General features: G+C 32.7%; 1 protein-coding gene across 3 annotated transcripts in view; it reads left to right on the plus strand.

Annotated features, from left to right (window-relative positions):
* LOC144841310 (sodium/potassium-transporting ATPase subunit beta-1-interacting protein 3-like) overlaps positions 1–19,246 on the plus strand; it is a 33,172-nt gene extending 13,926 nt beyond the window's left edge. Inside the window, exons 4-9 of one of the 3 annotated variants that reach the window (XM_078697599.1) lie at positions 169–366; positions 2,658–2,718; positions 3,558–3,648; positions 7,755–7,775; positions 11,438–11,478; positions 17,121–19,246. In XM_078697599.1, coding sequence (XP_078553725.1) covers positions 169–366; positions 2,658–2,718; positions 3,558–3,648; positions 7,755–7,775; positions 11,438–11,478; positions 17,121–17,134 — 426 coding nt within the window. In that variant the 3' untranslated portion in view covers positions 17,135–19,246. The remainder of the gene's footprint in view (positions 1–168; positions 367–2,657; positions 2,719–3,557; positions 3,649–7,754; positions 7,776–11,437; positions 11,479–17,120) is intronic. The other 2 variants (XM_078697601.1, XM_078697602.1) reach the window with 2 other exon arrangements.
* The last annotated feature ends 4,977 nt before the right edge of the window (positions 19,247–24,223 follow it).

Here is a 24,223-nt window from a genome sequence, read left to right on the forward strand (position 1 = left end):
TAAGCAAATCTGAACACTTGACTGGTACCACGCTAATTACAATATGATATTGCTTGCAATACGAAGGCATAACTCCATGGATCTCAACATACCCTATGATGGGTATTGGTAAACTGCGACGTAGTACTACACAATTTTCATAGACATTTTGAACGTTTTATCTTTCAGGAAAATTCAAATATATTAAATTTTAACACCGGCAGTGAAAGTTGGTGGAAAACAAATGGATTTGGCTGTGAAACGCAAGAAAACAACACAGTGAAATCATTTGATGAATATACGTCAACACCGCCAGAGGTCACAGGATGTTTGTTAGATTACGTGTACATTGAAACCATACATGCTGCTGTACAGATTCTATTAGGGGTGAGAGGTCATTTTAACGTCACTTTCAATGTAAATCATTAATGTATACAATGTTTTTAATCCAAACTATAAATCAAAGAGCTGCATACAGTAGGCAGGGTAGATAGAAAAAATCAAAATCAAAAGTTAAAACTGCCTCAATATATAGCCCATCATAAGGTGAAGAGAATTGTAACAAAGGATAACATACTGTAGTATCAGTTACAAAATTTAAACTAATTATTGTAATCTTCAGCTCAAAACTGATGAGGGAGGAAGGTTTTTAAAAATTATTTATTTTTTTTCTCTCCGCACCGGGGATAAACTAATAATTTTCTTTATGGGCCCTTAGACTATACAGAGTGTAGTATGTATTTAAATGTCTACTGTGCTGTTTGAATGCCTTAAGGGACAAACAGAGCATTAAAGTATGATACGTTGCAGGCTCTTGGGATCCATAACCCAACATTATCCTCTGCTGTGGAAAACAGCTGCTGTACTCTGCTTGCCTGCACACATTGTATCCAAAATATTTGATTAAGAAAATAAGCAAAGAAGCTAGCAGATATGTTGCTTTGTTCTGAGATGATGTTTCCTGATTGAGATAGAACTCCTGTAAAATCTTAATTAGTTAATGATTAAATTACATTTGTAAGTGTTGCTGCAGTATTTCACAACTCCTCTTACATTCAATTAACAGAATAATGATAAGTCAACACATGAAGTAGTACCGGTAATAACTCTATAATACTCTATTAAAGTACTGCCCGCCACTGGTACCGTCCACATTCATGTATATCCTCTACAGTATTATTTAAACTAATATGTTCCAAAGCGGTCTTTAATTAGAGACATACTGTACCTGTACAGTACACTATTATTCGTAGAACTAGACTTACCTGTAGTAAAAGAAGTCTTATTTTAAATACCATAAAACCTTGAAGAGAAGCCCTTTTTTATGACTCATGTGTGGTCTTCTTTTCAAGATGGGCTTCTTTTCAAGATGGGCTTCTTTTTGAGATTTACCTTTGCAAACTAAAGAGGAGGAAGGGGATTTTATTCGAGATGGGCTTCATTTCGAAAGTGGGCTTCTTTTTGAATTCTTGTTTATTATTTATCATACCGACAATTTAATCCTCTCTCTCAAATGAAAATAAATTATAAAATATATAAATTTATTAACAGAATAAACTATGTTAAGCACCCCTATCGGATAGTGGTATCATCCGCGAAATATACAGTACTAAACATTGATTGTGATGATGATTAGAATTTAATTATTACAGTTTAATAATAACATTTTATTAGATATCAAGGCTATTATTGAAGACTACCGATTAAAGCACAATTAGACAATATTAAATGCTAAATGATAAATTTGACGTTGTGAATGTACTTTCTTGATGTCATCTAATCAACAATAAATGTATAAATTGGTAAACTAATGACAGGTGTTAACTGATGAAGATTTGTATGTAAATATATTTTTATGATATTAGAGACTTTTTGATTGCCAGCTTTAATAGTGAAACGGTATGATTAATTAAACGTTTCTTAGCCTCCATAATTCCAGTTATAATATCATTGAGTTCTTAAGCCAGATCAATATGATAGTCGTCTTCTCTATTAACCTATAATAACCCATTAAGGCCAATTTACACAGACGAGCGGTAACATTAATAAAAATATAGAATCTATGTTATTCCTTATGACCATTTACACACACAACGTGGAGCGGACGGGCGGATTCTGCGCAGGATAGATACAGATTTTACGTGGGACAAGCTATGCGGTTTCCTGCTTACTGTTACCGCTTGTCTGTGTAAATTGGACTGTATGCACAAATAATAAATCAGTTGTGAACCTATAAAGAACCTTGAAGTTGGGCCTCCCTGTATTATAAAAGATTCTAATATTGCGCCTTTTGCTAGGACTCCTTTCACATAGCAAACAATCAAAATTACTGAATATTATTTGTATTAAATACTGTACCCTTTACCATTGTGAAGAGATCACACTTGCAATAACAATTGCTTGATTACCACAATATTGCTGCAATTTCTGTGTGAAAAAGGCTCTATTGGTAGCTTGATTACCACAATATTGCTGCAATTTCTGTGTGAAAAGGACTCTAATGGTACAGTAGCAATTAAGACTGTATGAAGCAATATTGGTGCCTACTTTATAAAACTATAAAGCTTCCAAATGTTAAATCTTTGTTCTATAAAGTATAATTGTGTGTAGTGTTTGTTTTGCATATTTTCATTTTACCTGATTTTTCTAATCTCTCATTTTTTTCAATTTATTTACAGATTTTAGGTTTTATTCTTGCCATAATTGTAATTTATAAATTTAATGAAGAAGAAGATAGTTGTAAGTATCATTTTAACCTCATTTACATTCCAGTAACACTTTCCATTGACAAGTTATTAATTAAATTGACATTAATTATATCATATCATGGACTTATTAACTTATAGGTCCATGATTAATAGTGTACTGTCAGTGTCACTAGACAATAGTATACTGTATAACTGGAAAATAGTGTCCTTTGCCTTTGAAAATTAGTGTCGTGTTTCTCAGGGAAATAGTCTACAGTGTGTCACTGGAAAATATCACACTGTGTCACTGGAAAATAGTAAACCATGTGACTGGAAATAGTGCATATTGTCATTTTCAGTGGTATTAATAGTGCACCATGTGACTGAAAAATAGTGCACTGTGTAAATAGTGCACAGTGTAAATAGTGCACTGTGTAAATAGTGCACAATGTAAATAGTGCAGTGTAAATAGTACACTGTGTAAATAGTGCACAGTGTAAATAGTGCACAGTGTAAATAGTGCACAGTGTAAATAGTGCACAGTGTAAATAGTGCACAGTGTAAATAGTGCACAGTGTAAATAGTGCACAGTGTAAATAGTGCACAATGTCAGTAGTAAAAAGTTGCAGTGTCAATGGAAAATAGTGCCTTGGCAACTCAGCACATTCAGCAACTTTTTCCTGCTGGGACACTGCCTGAAGGGGGTCTTTAGTACAAGGAATGTGGCCTAGTTAAATAAAAAAAATTATTGAATGAAATGTTTTCCCTGGAATGTTATTATTAGTGTTGTATTTCTCAACCCGTGTGTTCAGTTATTTTGAAATGTGAAACTGTTTCAAACAATATTAATTTTCATATTTTTAACAATGCATATTTTGTATTTTATTTCAGTTGATTTTATTGGTGGATTTGATTCATACTCAGCGTACAATCCTGCAGCAAATGTCAAAGGTCAATCACTACAAATGCACCCAATTTATATGTAAGTATGCTTGCTGATTCCAATCTAAATTTCGTTGTTCTGAAGTATCATACAATAACTGAATAATACAAAATGGGTTGTTGTTAAGTTATTATGCCCCAGCCCAAAGTGTTAAATTTTGGGGAATAACCTGCGACTTGCAGCCTACTGGGTTGAATTGCGTACATGAAAAAGAAGAAACAACAATTTTCTTCTTCCCTAAGGGTCCCTTCGTATTGTACAACTGTCACCAAATGGCGCTCGTTTGTCTATCCACAACAATAGAGGCTGATACATGGACCAGTACACCTAGGTAACCCCCAACTCTTCCGAAAGATGAACTGGGTTTGGGTGCTCATAGGCAGATGTGTACACTTGACCTCAAGTTGTAAGTCCTTATCCAAGACGACTTTACTACAAGAACAATGATCGAGGAGTGCCTTAAACCTGTGTAGATTGTATAGCTATGGACTCGACTTGATTATTTTTCCTATGAATGTGCTCATCCTCACAAATGATATTGTTTCCAAATCATCTGTAATAAGCCTAGTACATAATATATATTGGTCTTTAGGTGTAAAGCCACCCTAGGCATATCAAATGTGAAATACTTGCAAAATTACCTGTAGACATGGGAAATGACCATATGTATGCGATCAACGATTCTTATACTAGAATATCAAGTTAGTTTAAATATCAAACATAAACGCACCTTCGAAGACTTGCCCATTCCGAAGCAATTGTCCAGCCAGGATTAGCCTGACGGAGAGGCATACAGTATGCTGCAACAGAAGCGGACCTTGTTTTTTGAGGCGCGAGAGTATGATCACTCACTGAACATACTCCTAAAATGCCCTTAAATATGCAATTTTCAAAAGACAAGGCTTTAAAAAAAAGCGCCTTTCCCTTGCTGTTGTTGCCACAACTGTTTGTAGATAGGGAGAGAAGAAAGAAAAACATATTGTAATGAAAAAAAAAAAAATGGAACTAAAATATTTCTACATAACAAAATTCACATCATCTATAAACACACAAAAAAAGATTAAAGATATTATTGCAGTACATAGATCATTGTTTATATTAGCCAGGTGTTTCGCATAAATCACGATTTACTTATGCATACCAACAATTTGATAACAGATTATAAGAAATAAACGTCATAGCACCTGGTTTACTTGGCAAAATTCTTGCAAAGCATTTGCCAAGTGTATTACAGTACTTGCTTTGCGTATATGTGTAAAAGTATATAGAAAGTTTGTTGATAATGTCCATTTCATTCTAAATTTGGCTTCGAGCAAATTTATATATTGAAGAAATTAAAATCTTGAGTTATCTTTATGTTCAACATTGGCCAAAATAATAAATAACTTGCCCTCTGTCACTTAACTGGGGTACTTGATTTGTGTATGTGTACATTATGGAAAGTTTTTGTTTGCATGATAATGTCATCCTGAATTGGTTTCAAGAAAACCGATATATTGAAGAAATCATAAATTAAAGTTATCTTTATGTTTAATATGGGCCAAAATAATAAATAACATGTCCTCTGTCACTCTCTTTATTTTGCTTTGTTTCTTTGAGCTTAATTTATTGGTCTGGTTGTCTGACTTGATCAATAAAGAATGACCTTTGATCCCAGTTTTCAGTTTTAATTTTAGAGGTAAATATTACCAAAAGTTTTGTTGCTCTTTCTTTAAATCTACAGTATTTAATACTGTTATAGTAGTCATCATTAATGATCTTATTTTGGTTGGCTAGTAGTAGCACTAGTTTTGGGCTAGCAAAATGTCACATAGGCTAGGGAAAAATGGAAAGATTGTTTTAGGAAATGTTTATATTCCGGTTTTTTTTGTACAATTGTCAAATAAAAAGTAATGTAGTTCTGTAATGTCAGTTTGGACTATCAAAATACTCGGACTAGTAATGAGTGGAGCTGTAGCTTGGTGGTTTAGATGCTTGGCTACCAATCCTGGGTCTAAGTCCTGTAATATGTCAGGATTTGTTCTAATGAAAAATTACTCCACTCTCTTGTAAAAAGACTTTGTTTATGTAGAGCATCTTGTGTACAGTATGTTTGTCTTTTTAATTTGAGGGGGAGGACGTCATATTAACTACTAGCCTTAACGGCGATATGCCTATTTGGCCTTTCCAAATTATCATCAATTAACTAATCTAGAGGTTTGGTCAATTGTTAATTTTTCTCTTTTGTGGTGACAAATTAAACTGTTATGCTTGCTTTAACGTATCAGTACTTTCTAAATTTAGTTTAATCTTTGATTTTAGTTGGCAGATATAGCACAGTATGTTTACAATATTGAAATGAGTACATTGATTTGATTATTGACTCGGCTCTGATTCAACACACTGTCTGGTGAAGTGCTGTATATCACACTCTTGGTAGACAGACTTAATTAATAAAAGATAATGTTAAAGTACGAGACAATATTCATTTGTCTGGTTATAATAGGAAATGTTTGGTTTGACAAAGTGGACAGCAACAATGAAAAAAATCATATGACACTTGACAGCAGACCTTTCCCGATAATCGCAGAAGTTTATCAATATTTTGAGTCAAACTCCCGCTTAAATGTGCAATTTTTTCAAATTCTTTTTGATTTAATTTTTTTTATTTTCAATTTCTCGAGCTGTTCGGTGGCTTTTCAACAATGTTTTGCCACCCAAATTTGGTCCATAGCCCATAGTTTGTGATACGTCCTCTTAAAGATGTATTGTCCCTCTGAAAAAATAATTTAACATTTTTTTTGTTGAATATGATATTTTAATGTTAAGTAATAGTTATTAACTTTTACCAAAAATTGGATTTAAAAAAAATATTTACCTTAAAAAACTAAAATTTTAAGCAATGAAATGGTCGAATTGGCTGCCAGCCAATTGGTTTTTGGTTCAATTTACCCATTTAATTTGTCTTTTTATAAGTGAAAACATTGTTTGACTATTAGTGACTAACTTAAAGCTGCAAAATGGACTATTCAAAGTCTGATTTTATTAATCTTCATTGTTCATGATTTTGGGGGGACAATACATCTTTAAATAAATAATAATTTGTTAAGGAAAATAATTTTAAAAAGCATGATAGCTAAAACGTAAAAATAATAAAGCTTTATACATGAAATAGAATTATAAATATTGTATTATTAAGCTGTTCAAATGTCACTGTTGGTGTATAAGTATGCTTGCTCACTCACTTAAGAGCCATGGTGACTGACATTTGTACATCAGTTTGTACAGAACATCAATTCATTCAAAACCATTTATAAACCAAACATACTGTACACAACACAAAGACTTAAAGTGCATAAAGACGGGTCAAATGTCGCACGTCAGCAATCAGAGTATAGATCGTGACAATGAAACATTAAGCTGCTGTCGTTTTATTTATTTAGCACGCACATTTAATCGGTTTTGCGTTAGTAATAAATATTAATCTTCTTTTTATTTATGCTGCTGACACTGACAGCTATGTTCTGTGTCAATATGTTCTTTTTTAAATAACTTTTGTTTGTCGTAATTTAATGTTTTATTAGTGTGTTGACAGGACATTAATGTTCTAATTAATTTGCCTATTAAATACATTCACTTTCAATTGTCTTAAATAGAGAAAAGTTTTTTTTCAAGGAATTGAACTGCAAATATGCTCAGGCATTTCATAAGCAAGGACATATTTTAAAATTATCTATATAATAATTACATAATCAGTATAATAAATTTAAAAACTCATAAATTCAAAATTATTATGATACTTTTTCACAATGGTATAGAAGACTTTAAATTTGCAGGTGTCCCATATGATTTCATAAACAAAATGTTAACCCCAATTTTTTATTATTACCCATTGACATACATCGACATGTTACAGTTAAATTTATAAAATTCAATACAATTATTGTGTTTTATTTTCTTGATTGGTATTATTATAGTCTATTAGAGTCCACATTTAAAGGGTGTCCCCAGAATAAGAATGTCTCCTGAATAAGAATGTCCCCTGAATAAGGGTATCCCCCAAAGGAGGGGTTAAAATCTATCCTTTTATTTGTGTGCATTAATTTGATTTTCAAACACTGGCAACATCCAAAATATTTGATATCTTGTATTTTTTATGATACCAGGCCTAAAACAGAAGATATGAGGTAAGTGTTGCCAGATAGTTGTGAATGTGTCTTGGTAGTAAATTTATATTGACGGTCAGTTGCATGTTTGTTTTACATGGCAACCATTACATATTAAGCCCAATGTTTATCATTGTATCATTGTTCAAATTAAATGTTTTTATTGATTTCATTTTATTTGTTACAACAAAAGGAACACAAACTAATATTTAGATTTCATAATTTAATTTTCATAATAAATTACTTTTTATAAAGAAAGAAATAAATGAAGGAAATAAAAATGTTTTTGCATTGTGTTAAAAATAAAAACCAATTAGGCCTACATTTAATATGTTATTTCATGGAGAAATAAATTTCTCTAGATGGTTATTTTTACTTATAGAATAATAATAAAAACTTGTTTGTTAGTCCAAGAGTTTATAAACACAATTTATGGCAAGTTAGAATATTTAATAAGTAACTGTACTTGGTAATAATCATGTATTAATTTTTCATTAGGCAGCTTTGTTCAGTCAGGGCGTAAGCCGCTGCGACTATTACCTTCTTAATATCGTCTTTCTACTTTACAGTATTGTTAGTTCATTACTCATCCAACAAATACTATTACTATAAATAATATTAAAGATGACAAATAGTAAATCAGACTTTGAATAGGTTATTTTGTAGTTTTAATAAGTTAATCCCTTCCGTGAAAAAAAAACCCCAAAAAGATAATCTTTTCTCATATAAAATGACAAAATAAACGGTCAAATTCAACCAAAAACCCATTGGCTGGCAGGCAGCAAATTTGACTATATTTTGCTTTAAATTACAGTTTTTTCAGGTAAATAATTTTTTTCCCAATTCAATTTGTGTTCAAAATGGATAACTATTATGTGACAATAAAATGGCATATTCAACAAAAAAAATGTAAAAATTATTTTTTCAGGGGAACAATACATCTTTATGATGTAGTATATTTCAAATAAGTTAATTGCTAACATAGTAGTAGTATTACAGTAGTTAGGTATCAGTTCATAATGTCATTTTTGCTGTAAAAGGGGATTGCGCAACCAATCGCTACCCTAGGATCCGCCATACTGGTGTGCGTTTGTCTCGGCTGTGAATACTGCGTTAAAATGGAAGGCGATGTATTGGATGAAATATTAAGAGCTAAAATATGGCCGTCAAATTTTGTTCAGAAAAATACATACATACATTTGTATAGGAAACCATTCTGCTGTTAAACTTAAATATAGCGTAGTTCATTAAGCTATCTTGATTACTAATGGTGTCGATCACTGATCAGTATGGTTGACAGTAGTGCTAATTAGCACTTTGTTACTATAATTACCTTGAGAATTAATTAAGTAATTAAGATACATATACCATATCAATGCAATGTTTGTGGTTAATCCAATTAGCTTGTCATCTATGTAGATATACAGTACAGATGTAAATTGGACATAAGTTGTATGTGAACCAGCATGATTGTTTAATATATTTGGTGCATGATTCATTATTCTATAAATAATAATAACTAACAATATGTAAATTATGAATATTAATTTAGTTTGCATTATTAGATGATTCGAAATCATGGTTAAACTAAATTGAAAAAAATGACAAATTGTAAATTATTATTAGCATTAATTGTGTGATTATTATAATTAAATAATTTTGCAGTTTAATATTAACTGATTCAAAATTATAGTTCTATAAAATAACACAAATATAAATTTTTAAACAAAAAGCATTGACTAAGTTTAAAGTTAAGAACAGTTTTCAAAATTTATTTTAGCTCTCCTTCTTGTAAATAATGTTCTAAAATACAGCTATTTTTATGTGATGCAATTCAAAAGAAAATTTAATGCTTTAGCGATTATATTATATTTTACATTTCATTTAAAAAAAAAGAAAATATACTTTGAAAGTATTGTACATAGTGTATTTTAAAATGTTTTTTAAACTGTACAATTACAAATTTTGAATATTTTGGTTGATTTATTTTTCTAGTCATTGCTAAGAACAACAAATATGACCAAAAGGTTTGTGTACAGTATGTGTTGAACACCTTAGTGTCATGCTACTTGTTTCAGTGTTACAGTGCAATTATTGCTTTTGTCTGGATATGTTTCAAATCAATTAATGTTTCTTATTAACCTGTTCCCACAAATGAGCATCTGAACACTTATCAGTTAAATCTTAAGGCCAATTTACACACAGACGAGTAGTAACAATAAACGGGAACCATAAAAAAAAAAAAAATTCTTTCTTTCTGACCATTAATTACACAAAATGCTGAGCAGATGGGCTGTTGAGCGGAAACCCACTCGGGATAGAAACTGATTCTAATTGGGAAAAGCTCTGGCGGTTTTCTGCTTACCATTACCGCTTGTCTGTAAATTGGTCTTAAGTATTTAGAAGAAATAATAAAATTCCTAAAGAACGTACCTAAATGCTTCAGATACAATTGAAGCTAAGGCCATAGGAAATAGATAATATGGTTCTCGTCATCTGCCCTAACAAATTTTGGCCCCCGCATCATAAAAGTTCATCTTTAATGTTTTAGATTTACAGTAGATTGAATTTTGTGTTATTTCATTCTCTTCAGTAAAGCATAACATTTTAAATGTATGCAAATGTGTCTAAATCTCTATCTACACTATCAAACTTTATGTGACAAAAAACTGTGATGTACTGTACCCAAATATTGTAGTGACATGCTTAAATATGGCGTCATCATGTCCATATAGGCACATCACATGTTTTTGTTACATAAAGTTTGATAGTGTAGACAGAGCTTAACAAACATGTCTAGTACATGCTAGGCTGTCACTACTTATGACCCGTATGTTGACCCTTGAGTTGATGCAATGTTTTTGTGTGAGCAATTAAAATCTAAACTAAAAGATTAGCAAAAATCCTGAACCAAAATTTTAGGAGGTGGTGACGAGAACCATTAAATGTATTTTCCATGGCCTATCTAGAGTTAGTATCAATGTATTTTTACAACTATCAATTGATATCGCTGGCTAACATTATCTATGTCGCCTAAACCGAGTTCAAATATTTATAAGTGTCTATGTGACTGGAAAAGTGACAACGATTAAATTGTAATGTTGCTTTAAGATTATGTAGATTATCAGTGTAAACTATTGATGTAAACACAATAAATTATGCTGATAGTTAATAAGACAGTATAAAGCTCTGTCTACACTATCAAACTTTATGTGATGTGCCCATATATGAACATGATGACATCATATCACTACCATTGTCCACATCACACTTTTTGTTTGTCAAACTAGTTTGATAGTGTAGACAGAGCTTTAGAATGAATTTGTTGACCTAATCTGGGTTCAATTTTTAACATTTTAGTTACTAGACCACCGGGCTAGTTCTGTTGGATTTCACTGGCCCACTGACTATGTTACAAGTGCATTAGCTAATTCTTATGATAGCTGGGTGTCAAAGCTAAAACACGAGGCTGTTACTGCAGTACTGTTTTAGTAGAGAGCATAAGATTTCCTTCCCAAGTCCATGAAACCCAGTAAATGCCTAATAATTTAATTTAGCAATAAGTAACCCAATTTGTTTCCCTTTTTATTAATTATAATTATTTGCTTTGCTTTTTGTGCGGTTTTGTATCATTTCACCTTAAACATGTGTTTAACAAATCAATTATTTATTTTTATTTGCAGCACAAAGTTTGGCCTAGATCTAGATAGCTTAAGAGTATCAGGTGAATTTAAATGGTTTATGATATTCCACTCTCTATTTCCATCCTCATCATACATATCCAGGAGAACCAAATCCCACTGGAGATATCCCATCACTTAGTTGTAGCAAGGCAATCTAACAACAGGATGCTGAGCTCAGCAGATCAAAGGGTTTATCTGTAGCTGTGACATGATCAGTTCCATGCCCCTAAATAGACACCATACATAGTACAGTACTGTTGGTATTTGTGGCAGCCATAAGATCAAAGGACTGTTACAAGTTCCTATCTTGGCAAGGCGAGCTCAGTGTCCTGTTGTTAGATTGCCTTGTTGTAGGACTCTGATTGAAGATATCACCCATTATAAAGCATATTTGTCATGTCCTCCTTGAAGAGGATTGTTGCAGCGCCCATGTGGCGGCTCTATATTGCTCTGTGCATAACAACTTCGTATCTGTTTGCAGATGGTTTTTTCATCAAATAAGTTTTACTGGATGCTGGAATAACAAATTGAGCACCATATATTCACAAATTTCTTATGTGGAAATAATCGTATCTTGGAGTAAATCGCAGTTGTTTTTCTTGTTGTTTCCTGAAGTTCAGCTAGGCCCTGCTTGTGCCTTTATTGTTTTAATTCAAACTCATCACTGCCCAAGAACAATGGTCTACTAGCATCAGTGGGAAGCTAGCCCTGTACTTTCAATCTGACTGTGCATATTGTTATGTAAATGACCTTGTACACCTCATGCTTGAAGACCTGCTGTTGTCATGCTAATTAGCTATAGCTCTGAGTTTCTTCATGGTTTACAGGGCTGTGTAACCAACAACAATAACAGTTGTGAACTTCTTGAAGAATCTTGCTTAATTATACAATCTTTTAAGTTGAACTCCAGTAGCTGTAGTATCCACCTATTACCAAGGAGGCCAAAAAGAAAAACCAGGCGTGGTACAAGAGCTGGGCGTGACAAACACACTAAAAACAATCTATCATTTCCGGACTTATCATCAAACTCTCTCTTATCTAAAAACAATATTAAATTTTGCAGTATTAATACAAGATCCGTTCGGAACAAAACAACAGAATTTGTGGATTTCGTTATCGAACATAATCTGGATGTTGTTGCCCTTTCGGAAACGTGGCTTAAACCAGAAGACACATCAGTTATAGGAAATATTACACCCAACGGATACTCTCTCAAACATGCTCCCCGTGCTGGTACTAAAAGAGGTGGTGGAGTTGCACTTCTTTACAAGGAAAGCATAGCGGTTAAATGTTATGACACGGGATTATTACCAAAATCATTTGAACTGCTAAATGTGGAAATAGTCAGCAATGCATCCTCAGTTTTCCTCGTAGCAGTATATCGACCTCAAAGTAAATCAACGGGTTGCAGTCTAAATGTTTTCACTGAAGAATTCTCAACTTTGGTTGATCACTATGTATTGAAGCCGGCTCCCATACTATTCGTTGGAGACTTTAACATCCATGTGGATATGCCAAATGATGCAGATGCAATTCATTTTCGGAATCTACTTGTAGCAAGCAGTCTTCAACAGCATGTGTCTACACCTACACACCGACATGGTCATACATTAGACTTGCTGATCACACGTTCATCTGATCCTCCTGTTTTCTCAAACCTTAATGTCATTGATGGTATATCAGATCACTATGCAATCACATGTAATCTCCTTATCAAGAAGCCACCCGTAATCACTAAATCCATCGAAACTCGTCATTGGAATGCTATAAATTTTGAGACATTATGTAAAGATATCACACAGTCTGATCTCGGAACTTCGCTCTCAAATCTTGATTTATCAAGTAAAGTACGACTATATGTCACCACTTTGAGTGAACTTCTTGACAAACATGCACCACCGAAAAAGAGAACAGTAAAGGTCCGACCAAACACTAGTTGGTATAACAGTGACATCTATGCTGAGAAAAGAACAAAGCGTAAGCTTGAAAAGAAATGGAGAATCTCTCATCTGGAAATAGATCGTCAAGCTTACATTGCACAGAAGAGGAATGTAAATTCCATGGTAAGAAAGGCAAAGGCCAACTACTACATTGGCTTGTGTGAAGAACATGCAGCAGATCAGAAAGGACTTTTTAAAATTGTTAACCAACTCCTTCATCATCGCCAGGTATCACCTCTCCCAGATAGTCTTTCTGACTTTGATCTTGCGAACAGGTTCTGTCAGTTTTTCACAGACAAGATCAAGATCATCAGAGACGACTTCAAGATTGATGACATGTCATTTAATGAGCCTGTGACAGCTGTCCATCAGCATCTCACAACATTTACACCAGCATCTCAAGATGAGATCCGCAACATTCTGATGAAATCACCAACAAAATCATGCAGGTTAGATCCAGTTCCTACTTCTATACTGAAGAAGTGTATAGACGCAGTCGTTCCAATAATAACGGAAATCATTAACCATTCTCTTAATACCGGCATAGTGCCAGATGAACTGAAAATTGCTCACGTTCGTCCTTTAATAAAAAAGCAAAACTTGGATCATAACACGCTGAAAAATTACCGCCCGGTGTCGAATCTTTCTTTTCTTGGAAAGACTCTGGAGCGTGTAGTGACATCACGCATTACTCCATATCTTCAAAAGCATAATTTAAATGAGAATTACCAGTCGGCATATCGTGCATGTCATAGCACGGAGAGTTCCCTTTTAAAGGTACAGAATGATTTGTTACAAGGAATGAATGATGGGAAAATAACGCTATTGGTGTTGTTGGATTTGTCAGCAGCGTTTGATACAGTTGATCACCAAAGACTGATAACCCGTCTGAAAAATCGCATTGGCATAAATGGTGTTGCTCTTAACTGGTTCCAGTCATATCTTACAGGAAGACGTCAGCTAGTCTGTATCAATGATGCATTCTCAGATGAAGCTTGCCTGGAATATGGTGTACCACAGGGGTCAGTAATTGGGCCTGGCCAGTTTTCCATTTATACGCTTCCCCTTGGTGACATTATTCGCAAACACAGTCTACATTTCCATTTCTATGCAGATGATACACAGATTTATGTGTCAGTAAAACCAGTGCAAAGGGATGTTGCTGCAGCAATCAGTAAGATGGAAGCCTGTATAGAAGATGTTCGCAATTGGATGACAACAAATTACCTAAAGTTGAATGATGGAAAGACAGAGTTTATTATCGTCGGGTCTAAATGTAACATCTCCAAAATCAACATCACACATATCAGAATCGGAAACTCTAACATCGCTCCCTCATCGGTGGTCCGGAATCTGGGAATCATGCTGGATAGTAATCTCACTATGGAAGCACAAATAACAACTGTATCCAAAGCAGCATGCATATCGATTAGGAACCTTGGTCGTATTCGCGGTAATCTTAACAAGAAAACAGCTGAATTGATTGTACACTCATTTGTCACTTCTAAAATTGACATTGGTAATGCCTTGTTGTTTGGCATACCAAAATCTCAAATACAACGTTTGCAGCGCTTGCAAAATATGGCAGCTAGAATTGTAACTTATACAAAATCAAACGCTCACATAACTCCTGTCCTGATGGATTTGCATTGGTTGCCTGTTCAACAACGTATTAAGTACAAACTTGCGTTGTTTGTATTCAAGATCCTAAATGACAGTGCTCCTGCTTATTTATCTGACCTTGTGGATCGTTACGAATCATCCCGCAGAGGCCTACGATCATTGTCACAAAACCTTCTTCAAGAGCGTAGAGCGAAAAATCAGTGGGGTCAGAGATCTTTTTACGTTGCGGCCGCAAGTGTATGGAACAGCTTACCAGCAACAGTTAAATGCTCGACTAGTCTAAACAGTTTCAAGACCAACCTAAAGACGTCGCTATTCGCTGATGTTCTCGCACGTTGTTAATGCACAAAGCGCCATGAGCGCCACATGGGTGGAGGATACCGGCGCTATATAAATTTTCATTTATTATTATTATATTTTCCACTAGCCGAATCGAGAATGTCAGCTTATACGTATGCGTCGCCTATTTGTATGTCACATGTTTCCACCTTCCAAATCCCTCTCTGCGATGAATTCTAGTTCCTTGAGATTTTTGCTTTTCATCAAAATTAGTAGTTCGCATGAACAAATTTGTCTGGTGGAAAACATGTTTAAAACTTGGTGAGGTTCTACATAGGATCATTGCCGCCCATTTTTAATATTTTGTATACTCTCTCATATTAGCATGACACATTTTCGTAAAAAAGTCGCAAAGATCTTGGTCTGTGTAAAGGGAGTGCATATTTGGGAGAGTTAAGAAATTAAACTGGATATCCACTTGATCATTGTTTTATTCCTTTTTCATTTTTGTCATCTAACCATTTTATATTTAGTTTGTCATCTACTGTATACCAGTATTTAATGTAATTTTACCATTGTCATCTTACTATTGTCATCTTGCTCTATTTTACTTCACTGCATGAGAATAGAATGATCATTTGGTTTGGCTCATTATAATTTTTTTTTTATTTTAATCCATTTCAGTATAGTTCATTAGGATTGACCGACTTTGTTTATATAAATAATAAATATTTGGATTAGTGGTATTACATTCTGAGCTATTTACTGGTATTAGTTAATAATCCATTGTTTGTTCATAATTAGTTGTTGTTCTAGGTCTATACTTTATCATTAAAAACACTATATATCAAATATCAAATTTGAAAATAATATATTGACAAAATATATGAGGGGCTAAGGAGAGGTGTTGCCTGCAGGAGTTTGTTCTATAAGTAAAAATAAATACTTTAGGCCTAGAACCACCAAGGGTTTGTAAAATGTGTTGTTGGACAATGTGTACCTGGTATGACTCAAATGTAAGCCTAGACTCAAATTTAATTTGAGCTTGGCTAATTAAACAATTTCTATTGGTGATATGAATTGATTTAAAAAAAAATCAACTTTTTGTCTATTTTCTTCCAATTATCATAGACCACAAAATATAATTCATTTTATTTTCTATATCAGTTTCCATGTACAGTATTTTGCATGTTAATGACATCGTTTTCATCATTTGTCTAAAGCTCGGTATACACTTCATCAAACTTTATTATTTATATGTGCCCATATATGGACATGATGATGTCATATCAATACCATATTTGGGCATATCACTACCATATTTGGGCATATATTACTACCATATTTGGGTACATCACACTTTTTTTTGTCAAACTAGTTTGAATAATAGATGATATTTCTTCATATACACGGTAGTTTATTCATGGTAGTTATCATTTTCATGTCAGCTTTATAAATTTCATAAAGAACCATTTTCTATGTCATATTTAAAACAAAAGCATGACAAGGGGATTAGAAAACGCACATAATTAATACATTCTGTTCTGTGGATATATTGGAGCATGCCATATATATATAGTCTGTTTTTATTTTATGTTACAAAATTTAAAGCTTAAAGTTCTCGGAGAGAAATAGTATCTCTACACAGCTTGTAGTCTGCAGACTATTAAAATATGACATGTTTTATAGAGGATTTTTCTTTTTCAATTGATTTTTCGTATGAATTTGGTTTGATTACCAAAACATAGTATATAATGGTAGTGAGAATTTAGTTTAAATGTATTAAATCCTCAGAATTTAAAAACATTTTAAACATAAACTTTAATTCTTTATTTTTTCAGACACCATGGCATGACGTGAGAAAAACAAAATTCCATCATGATGTTCTGCCATTAATTTTCAAGATACTAGGATTAGTTTTCATCATTTTCATCATTGCTATGTTTTGTCAAACTACAGAGGGCGCTAAACAAGAATGCTTATTTACAAATCATTGTAAAGGTTTTCCAGGTTAATGGTTGCAAAAAAACACCAGTATTTATGAATTTAAAATTTCAAAAAAGATGATTACATGAAGGGAAAAAACACAAAGAAATACAAATTTGTAGAAAAAAACAGAGATGAAGTTACACGAAAGATAAACCACACGAAGGAAAGAAGAGATGAACTTAAAGAAAATGACCCTGGTGTTTGCGGTGCTTTAAATGCAATATTCATTTAGTGAGCGTTTTTGTAAATACAGAGATTTTCAAGCTGCATTGCAATTTGTGTAATAGCCCCCTCTGGAAAGGAAATATAAGTTTTAGAAGAGCGGCTTCAACAACTATAGAATTCAACAGTGGCTTGTTTTGGAGTATTCTTTAAATTGATTGCGTCCACTAAGATATACAGTTTAAACTTCCTATCTCCATTCTATTACTATTGGCGTACCATAAGCATTGTGAAAAATGGTTTAAAAATGGAGATAAAAACAAAGTGAATTTAATACATATAATACATATATTGCGACTATTAGTCAGTACAAGAAGTACAGTTCGTTTAGAGGTTTCAAAAGTCCGTAAATTTTAAACATTTCAGACATTTGCCGATATGTGCCTTGTTGAAGAAGAGATTTTTACTGTTAAGAACAATGTACAAAACTAAATAAATACTTTTTAAAGTTTTAAATATGGTGTTATGTTACTTCAATGTTTTTTATAAGATGTGCTGTGGATAGCATAAAGAGTAAAAAGTATTGTAGTAATAAGAATAATGATGTTAATCCACCCACAAGCATTGTAAAACCCATCACTGTTTAGAATGCAAGAGACAATACTACTAGTAAATTTTAGTCACAAAATAATATGTTTTAAGCTCTGTCTACACTATCAAATTTTATGTGATGTGCCCATATATGGTGTCATATCACTACCATATTTGGGTATATCACTACCATATTTGGGCACTTCACACTTTTTTGTCAAACTAGTTTGATAGTGTAGACAGAGCTTTGTAGTGTGAAAAATATATAATGCATCATACCACATTAATGATTCAAAAAGAAGTGGGAACAAAGTATAAAGCAGTTGTTTGCTGTATTGCCTGAAAAAAAAATTAGCAAAATAATTTACTTTAGTGGGAAAGGTAATGTAACCAAAGAAACGTAATATCATCTTGAACAGAGTTATATAGAAAAGAGGAAAAGATTTATATTGTTATAAGATGCTACAGTATTTAAATAATTTTATTTTCGCTAACCGGGCCAAAAAAATATCACTCCTATGTGTCTTCACTTGAAATATGCACTAGATTTTAAATGCTTAATAATATACATTATACTAGTTAGAAAAAGTGGGGAAAAAAACCAAAGAGGTATAGATTGGCTAGAGGGCGGACTTCCAACTGAAAGTGATTCCAACAGGAGGGAGAACCATAAATATTCCGCTGTAAATCATTAGTAGTAGTGGGTTACTGCGTAGGAGGCATGACTGGCGTGTCGAATGTTTGATTGAAGATTCACTTTTCCACGACGATAACATTGGAGTCCACCCTCTAGCCAATCTATATAAAAACTCTTTGGGGATTTAAACACTTCTATCTATTTATTTTTATTCTGGTTTAATTTGTAAAAATAGTTTGTGAATAGTTGTTGAGTAGTTTCCTGTAATCAACTGAAACCACCAATTAAAATATTTTTTTAATGTTTTTTTTTTTACTTGTGGAAAGATAATATTTTCTTCCACATTGTTGTATATAATAGATATTTACCAATATTTTGTGATGTATATTTTTCTTTTGGCTTGCTGTGCGAAAAGGTTTGAATTGTACAGTCAGTGCAATTATAGCAGTTTTGTAATTTTGAGTTTAAAGATGAATTATCTTCTGAGAAAGAACAAATAATGTAATTGTAACAATAGTTCATTTGAACAAAAAGGCAAAACTCATGTAACCAATACAATTTAAAAAAACTTACTGTAATTAAATTATATATAAGAAACCTTATTCACCTCAGTTCCACCTCAGTACTAACTTGCATATTACAACCCTCCTTTCAGTGGTGCAGTGGCTATGAGTGCTTACTGGCTAAACCCAGGGGTCCCAGAGATTATGGAGGCCCCCTGAGCAGGGCCCAGAGGAAGAAAAAGCATTCGAAATGCCTGATGTCTCCAGTGTTAAGGGCCATGTAGCATCCCTAAACCAAAGGCCTCTGGTTATGCCACTGCCTCTATTGAAATGAACACTTAGCCAACCTATTCAGGGGACACAACTATTGAGGGAACACTTTGTTAGATCCTGAAGGTGTCACTGTACAAACGTCTTATTTTTCTTCTCAACTGTACAACCATAGCATTTCAAGCTCTTTCTCAGAAAATGGTCCATTTATACTAAGTATGTACTCTTTTGTTACTAATTGTTTTATTTAATAATGTATTTTATTATGTGAATATTCTACACTAATATTATAGTTGTAATTAACTTATTGATCTGTTGTTGTTGTATTTTATATATTGTACATTTATAATGTGTATAAATTGTATATTCTGCTGTCTTGTCAAACCTTGCATATCTTAACTTAACCAATCATAGGCCCTTGTATAGCTTTTGTTACAGCCGATTCTTGGAACTGTATCTAAATTTGTCCCGTGTGATAGGCTAATTGTTTGATACACCATCTCATGTGTTACACATATGACGCCAGTATCATACACCCTAACCTATATCTACCTAAACCTTCCATAGAGATACAGAGTGATAAACATGAGAGGCTGTATTAAGGGCTTGTCTATGATACTGGCCAAATATTGTCATATGTGGAGATACAGCACTTTGTGCAAACAATTATTTTTTTGGATACACAGTAAACATTATTTTGAAATATTTAAAAAGTTTTCCAGAACCATAAAATATTCATTCCACAAACATTGTGATTCTAAATGTATGTTTATCCATTCCAAACTGATTCCAAAATGTTTAATTAATTACAGAATTTATAATTATCATTATAAGTCCAATTAAAAATTAGTATTACCTGAACATTATTTTTGGGGAAAAATCAGAGACCACATGATTGATCATTGTGTATGTATCTATTCTATTTATTTATTTTTCTATTTATCTTCCAAAATGAATATAAACATTTTGTTGCACAATGATTTTTACTAATTGACTATAATAGTAATACTTTTTAATCCAATATATATTTTTGTCATTCTCGAGGGATGTATATAATATAGTGTTTGTAAATCCTGTATCCTTTTAATATTCCATGAAAGCACACAATAATATGATGTTTGTATTGAATTAATTTAACTGTTTTATATTGGAGTTTATTAACTGTTTTATATTGGAGTTTAAATCTTTAGCTGTAAACGCAGTGGACTTTTTTGTTAAGACTTTACCGACTTAATAGTGCCGGATCCAGGATTTTGAAATAGTGGATGCCCAGGGCCTAAAAATGATGAAATGAAAGGCTGAGCTTAATTTGATGTCCTATCTTTTGCATTGCAACTTGTGATCCGCCCCTGGTGAGGTTTAGAATAATAACTATGAGAACATCCTGGAAGTAACTTTCCCTGACCGGAAGAAGTTCTACCCGAGTCCCACTTGCCCAGTAGACATCTCCCCCCCCCCCACCCCACCAACTTGCCCAGTAGGACCCCCCACTTGCCCAGTAGAACTTACAGGACCATTTTATCTATCCCAAAAATCCAGTAGTAGTAGTCCACTAGTAAAACTCACCGCGCCAAGAAAGTCTGTGTGTGGGCAGCATTCAATAAGATTGCCATTCCCGGGCTCTCGGTAAAATGTTACTAAAATAAGGCCAGTGCGATTGCAAGAATCTGTAATACAAATATACCAAGTGCACTGTATATCATTAATATTTTGTATAATTAGAAATGGTTAAATTATCTATAACTTTCTCTGTATTTTTCAATATGTTTTGCATAAATGTTTACTTCTTAAATTGTAAATATTTTAAAACAAACATGATAAAACCATGGAGGAATTTATTGTAAATAATTCCCTGTGATACAACATAATTATGAAGCTGTATCTGAAAGTTTTTAACCTTGATGAAAAACTTAATGAATTGTTTATATAAAACCTTGATGTTGTATCTGACCTGGTTTGAAAAATAAAAAAAAGAAAAAACTGAATTTTATTAAAATTGTGTAGTTTATTTAGGGAATAGTGAAATTAATAGTATCTCACTCTTCCCTGGTTTATTTGATTTTATTAAATGCAGACGTTGGTGCTCTATAGATAGTTTATGTTGGTTTACATTTCAATAACATCTCATGAATGGGATATGCAGTGCATATTAAAGAACTTTTTACAATCAGAAAGAGCTGGGTCTCTCGGAAGTGCTGATCTGGTAGATGCACTACTGGCTGCCGTGGGTCTGTAGAGGGCCTAATCAAAAAATTCCTCATTACCTTTACATGTAAATAACCTGTAACAACAAACTACAGTTTGTTTACATGTAAACATTATTATGTAAACACATGTAAACAAACAAAATAAAGTAGTGTTGTCAGTTTGTTTACATGTAAACAAACTGTAGCAACAAAATAAAGTAGTATTGTTTCAGTCTGTTTACATGTAAACAAACGGTAGCAACAAAATAAAGTAGCGTTGTTACAGTTTGTTTACATGTAAACAAACTAACAACTACTTTATTTTGTTTGTTTACATGTAAATAATATGTAACAATTTCACTTTATGTTGTTGGTACAGTTTGTTGGCATAAAATTTCAGCAGCAATACTCTTTACGATAGTTTGTTTACGTAAACAAACACCACTTTATGTTGGCACAGTTACTTTACATAAAATTTACATGTAATTTACATAAAACTACACTAGCAATACCGCTTTATGTTGTTTTTATGGTTTGTTTGTGTTTACATTTTTAACAAAGAAATAGGCTTAGTATACTTACATATTGTGTACAGTGTTTCGTATCAATAAATAACTATAACTATAAAATGTTTAATATGTCAGTTCACTTTATTGTGAATTCAATAATCGGCATGGAAAACCTTAATATACTAAATTACTACTTGAATTTCCTTCGTAATTTATCTAATTTTATCTAATTAATCTAATAATAATTAACTTAAATTTAGTAAAAATTTATAAATGTAATTAAAATGTTATAAAAACTAAGAAACCAGTAATTTTGCCATAATAACCATTAAACCACAAAATGTACAAATTAAAAGTAAATTGCATTGTTTTGAAATAAAGTTAACACAAACAAATTAAATATGCATTTTGATTAAATTAATTAAAATTGTTTTAAATTATTAATGTTTAAAATTAAGAAACAAATATAAAATTTACAAAATAACGTTGAAAAACACAACCGAATATTATAATCCAATACTTTGTATAATCCCATTCCTTAATTTAGGCTAAATTCGGACACAACACTTTGGTCAATTCCATTGTTAATGTAATCCAAGAATAAACCAACCCCTAATTGTCCTCAAATATCATATCTAGGCCCCATGGGACTATATTTGGTCACATACCAATTAAACATAAATTGCATTGTTTAAAAATGAACTCAAATTATTCATAAATTTTTTTAATGAAACATAAAAACACTTATAATAAAAGGTATTTTCGTGAAATAATATAACAAAACAAAACAGTATAGATGACAACATTTCTTTTTAAAGACCCCTTCCCTGCAATTTCGGACGTTTTTTGGAAAATAATACATATATATCACTTTAAAAACATTAAACCATGTCATTCCTTGTCTTAAATGTACGTTTTATGGTAAATTATGATAAAAAGTGAGAAACAATGCACTACCTAAGTAGCTCGCGGCGACCGACCGCTCGTGGACGGTCTTAGGCCTAGCCTAGCTAGGCTTAGTTTTGTAGGCCTAGCTGGTAAACATCGGTAACGTACGAACATCGTACGCTAGCTATATACCTAGCCTGACGTTGTATAGTTGCTGCATTAATTGTCTTTCTATTTTTGCCAGACTCCGTTGATACAAATCGGGGAAAACCCGGTATTTTCGCTGAAAAGAGGAGTCTTCCATTTGTTTTGGCCTCACGATCGATCGAAAAGCGGGCGAATTACAGGTGAAAAACAAAAATATCAATCCGCGCGCAATGCATTTTGGGATTTATAGCGGGCCGCTATAATTATTAGAATCGACTTATTTTTCACATTTTTAACCGTTTAAAGACGAAAAAAGTTATCGCAATAGGACCATATAGTATTATTTTTACATTAAATATAGTTTTTGATCTTAAATTAGATCTAAAAAACGTAGGGAAGGGGGCTTTAAATAACAGCTTGATTAAATGGAGTACTTGGAATGATTCACTCTCTATTCAGTCGGAAAGCCGCGTTGGTAACGCATCACTGATTTCATTCATTGTGAGGGCGCGCTTCGTGGAAAATGTTGGAATTTTTGCTATTTTAGTACACTTAGAAAATGGTATAATTTTGATATTAAATGAAATCAATAAACGTATTTCAATAGTTGAACTACAAGCGTAAATAATGATAAAAACTGTGATCTAAATTCCACAGATTTTTTGTTTCAAGAAATATCATTATTTTATGTATAAACTTTTTTACTTTAATTTTTTTTTAAATGATGGTAAAAAATCATTAAATTTCATATTTTATAGATAAGGTTTCAAAGCGAATTTAAAATCCTTTCAAGATAAACTATTAAGCTATCTATTAAAATAAAAATCTAATTTTAAGCTTTCTTGGGATGCAACTCCCACTAATCAAACCAAACCTACTACATTTCTGTTCTGTTTCGATCGAAAAATCGCCATTTTGAAACTTTGTTTACGTTTTACGAAGCTGGTACGAATCGTCCCGGACCGAATCGTGTCTGTGTTCAATACGGTTTTCATGCAGGCGTATTACGTCATAAGCCTAAGATTTCAATTTGCTCCCCGATTATTGTTCTATTTGGTTTCT

The sequence above is a fragment of the Antedon bifida genome, chromosome 4, assembly GCF_963402885.1.
Source record: "Antedon bifida chromosome 4, ecAntBifi1.1, whole genome shotgun sequence".
Taxonomy (NCBI): domain Eukaryota; kingdom Metazoa; phylum Echinodermata; class Crinoidea; order Comatulida; family Antedonidae; genus Antedon; species Antedon bifida.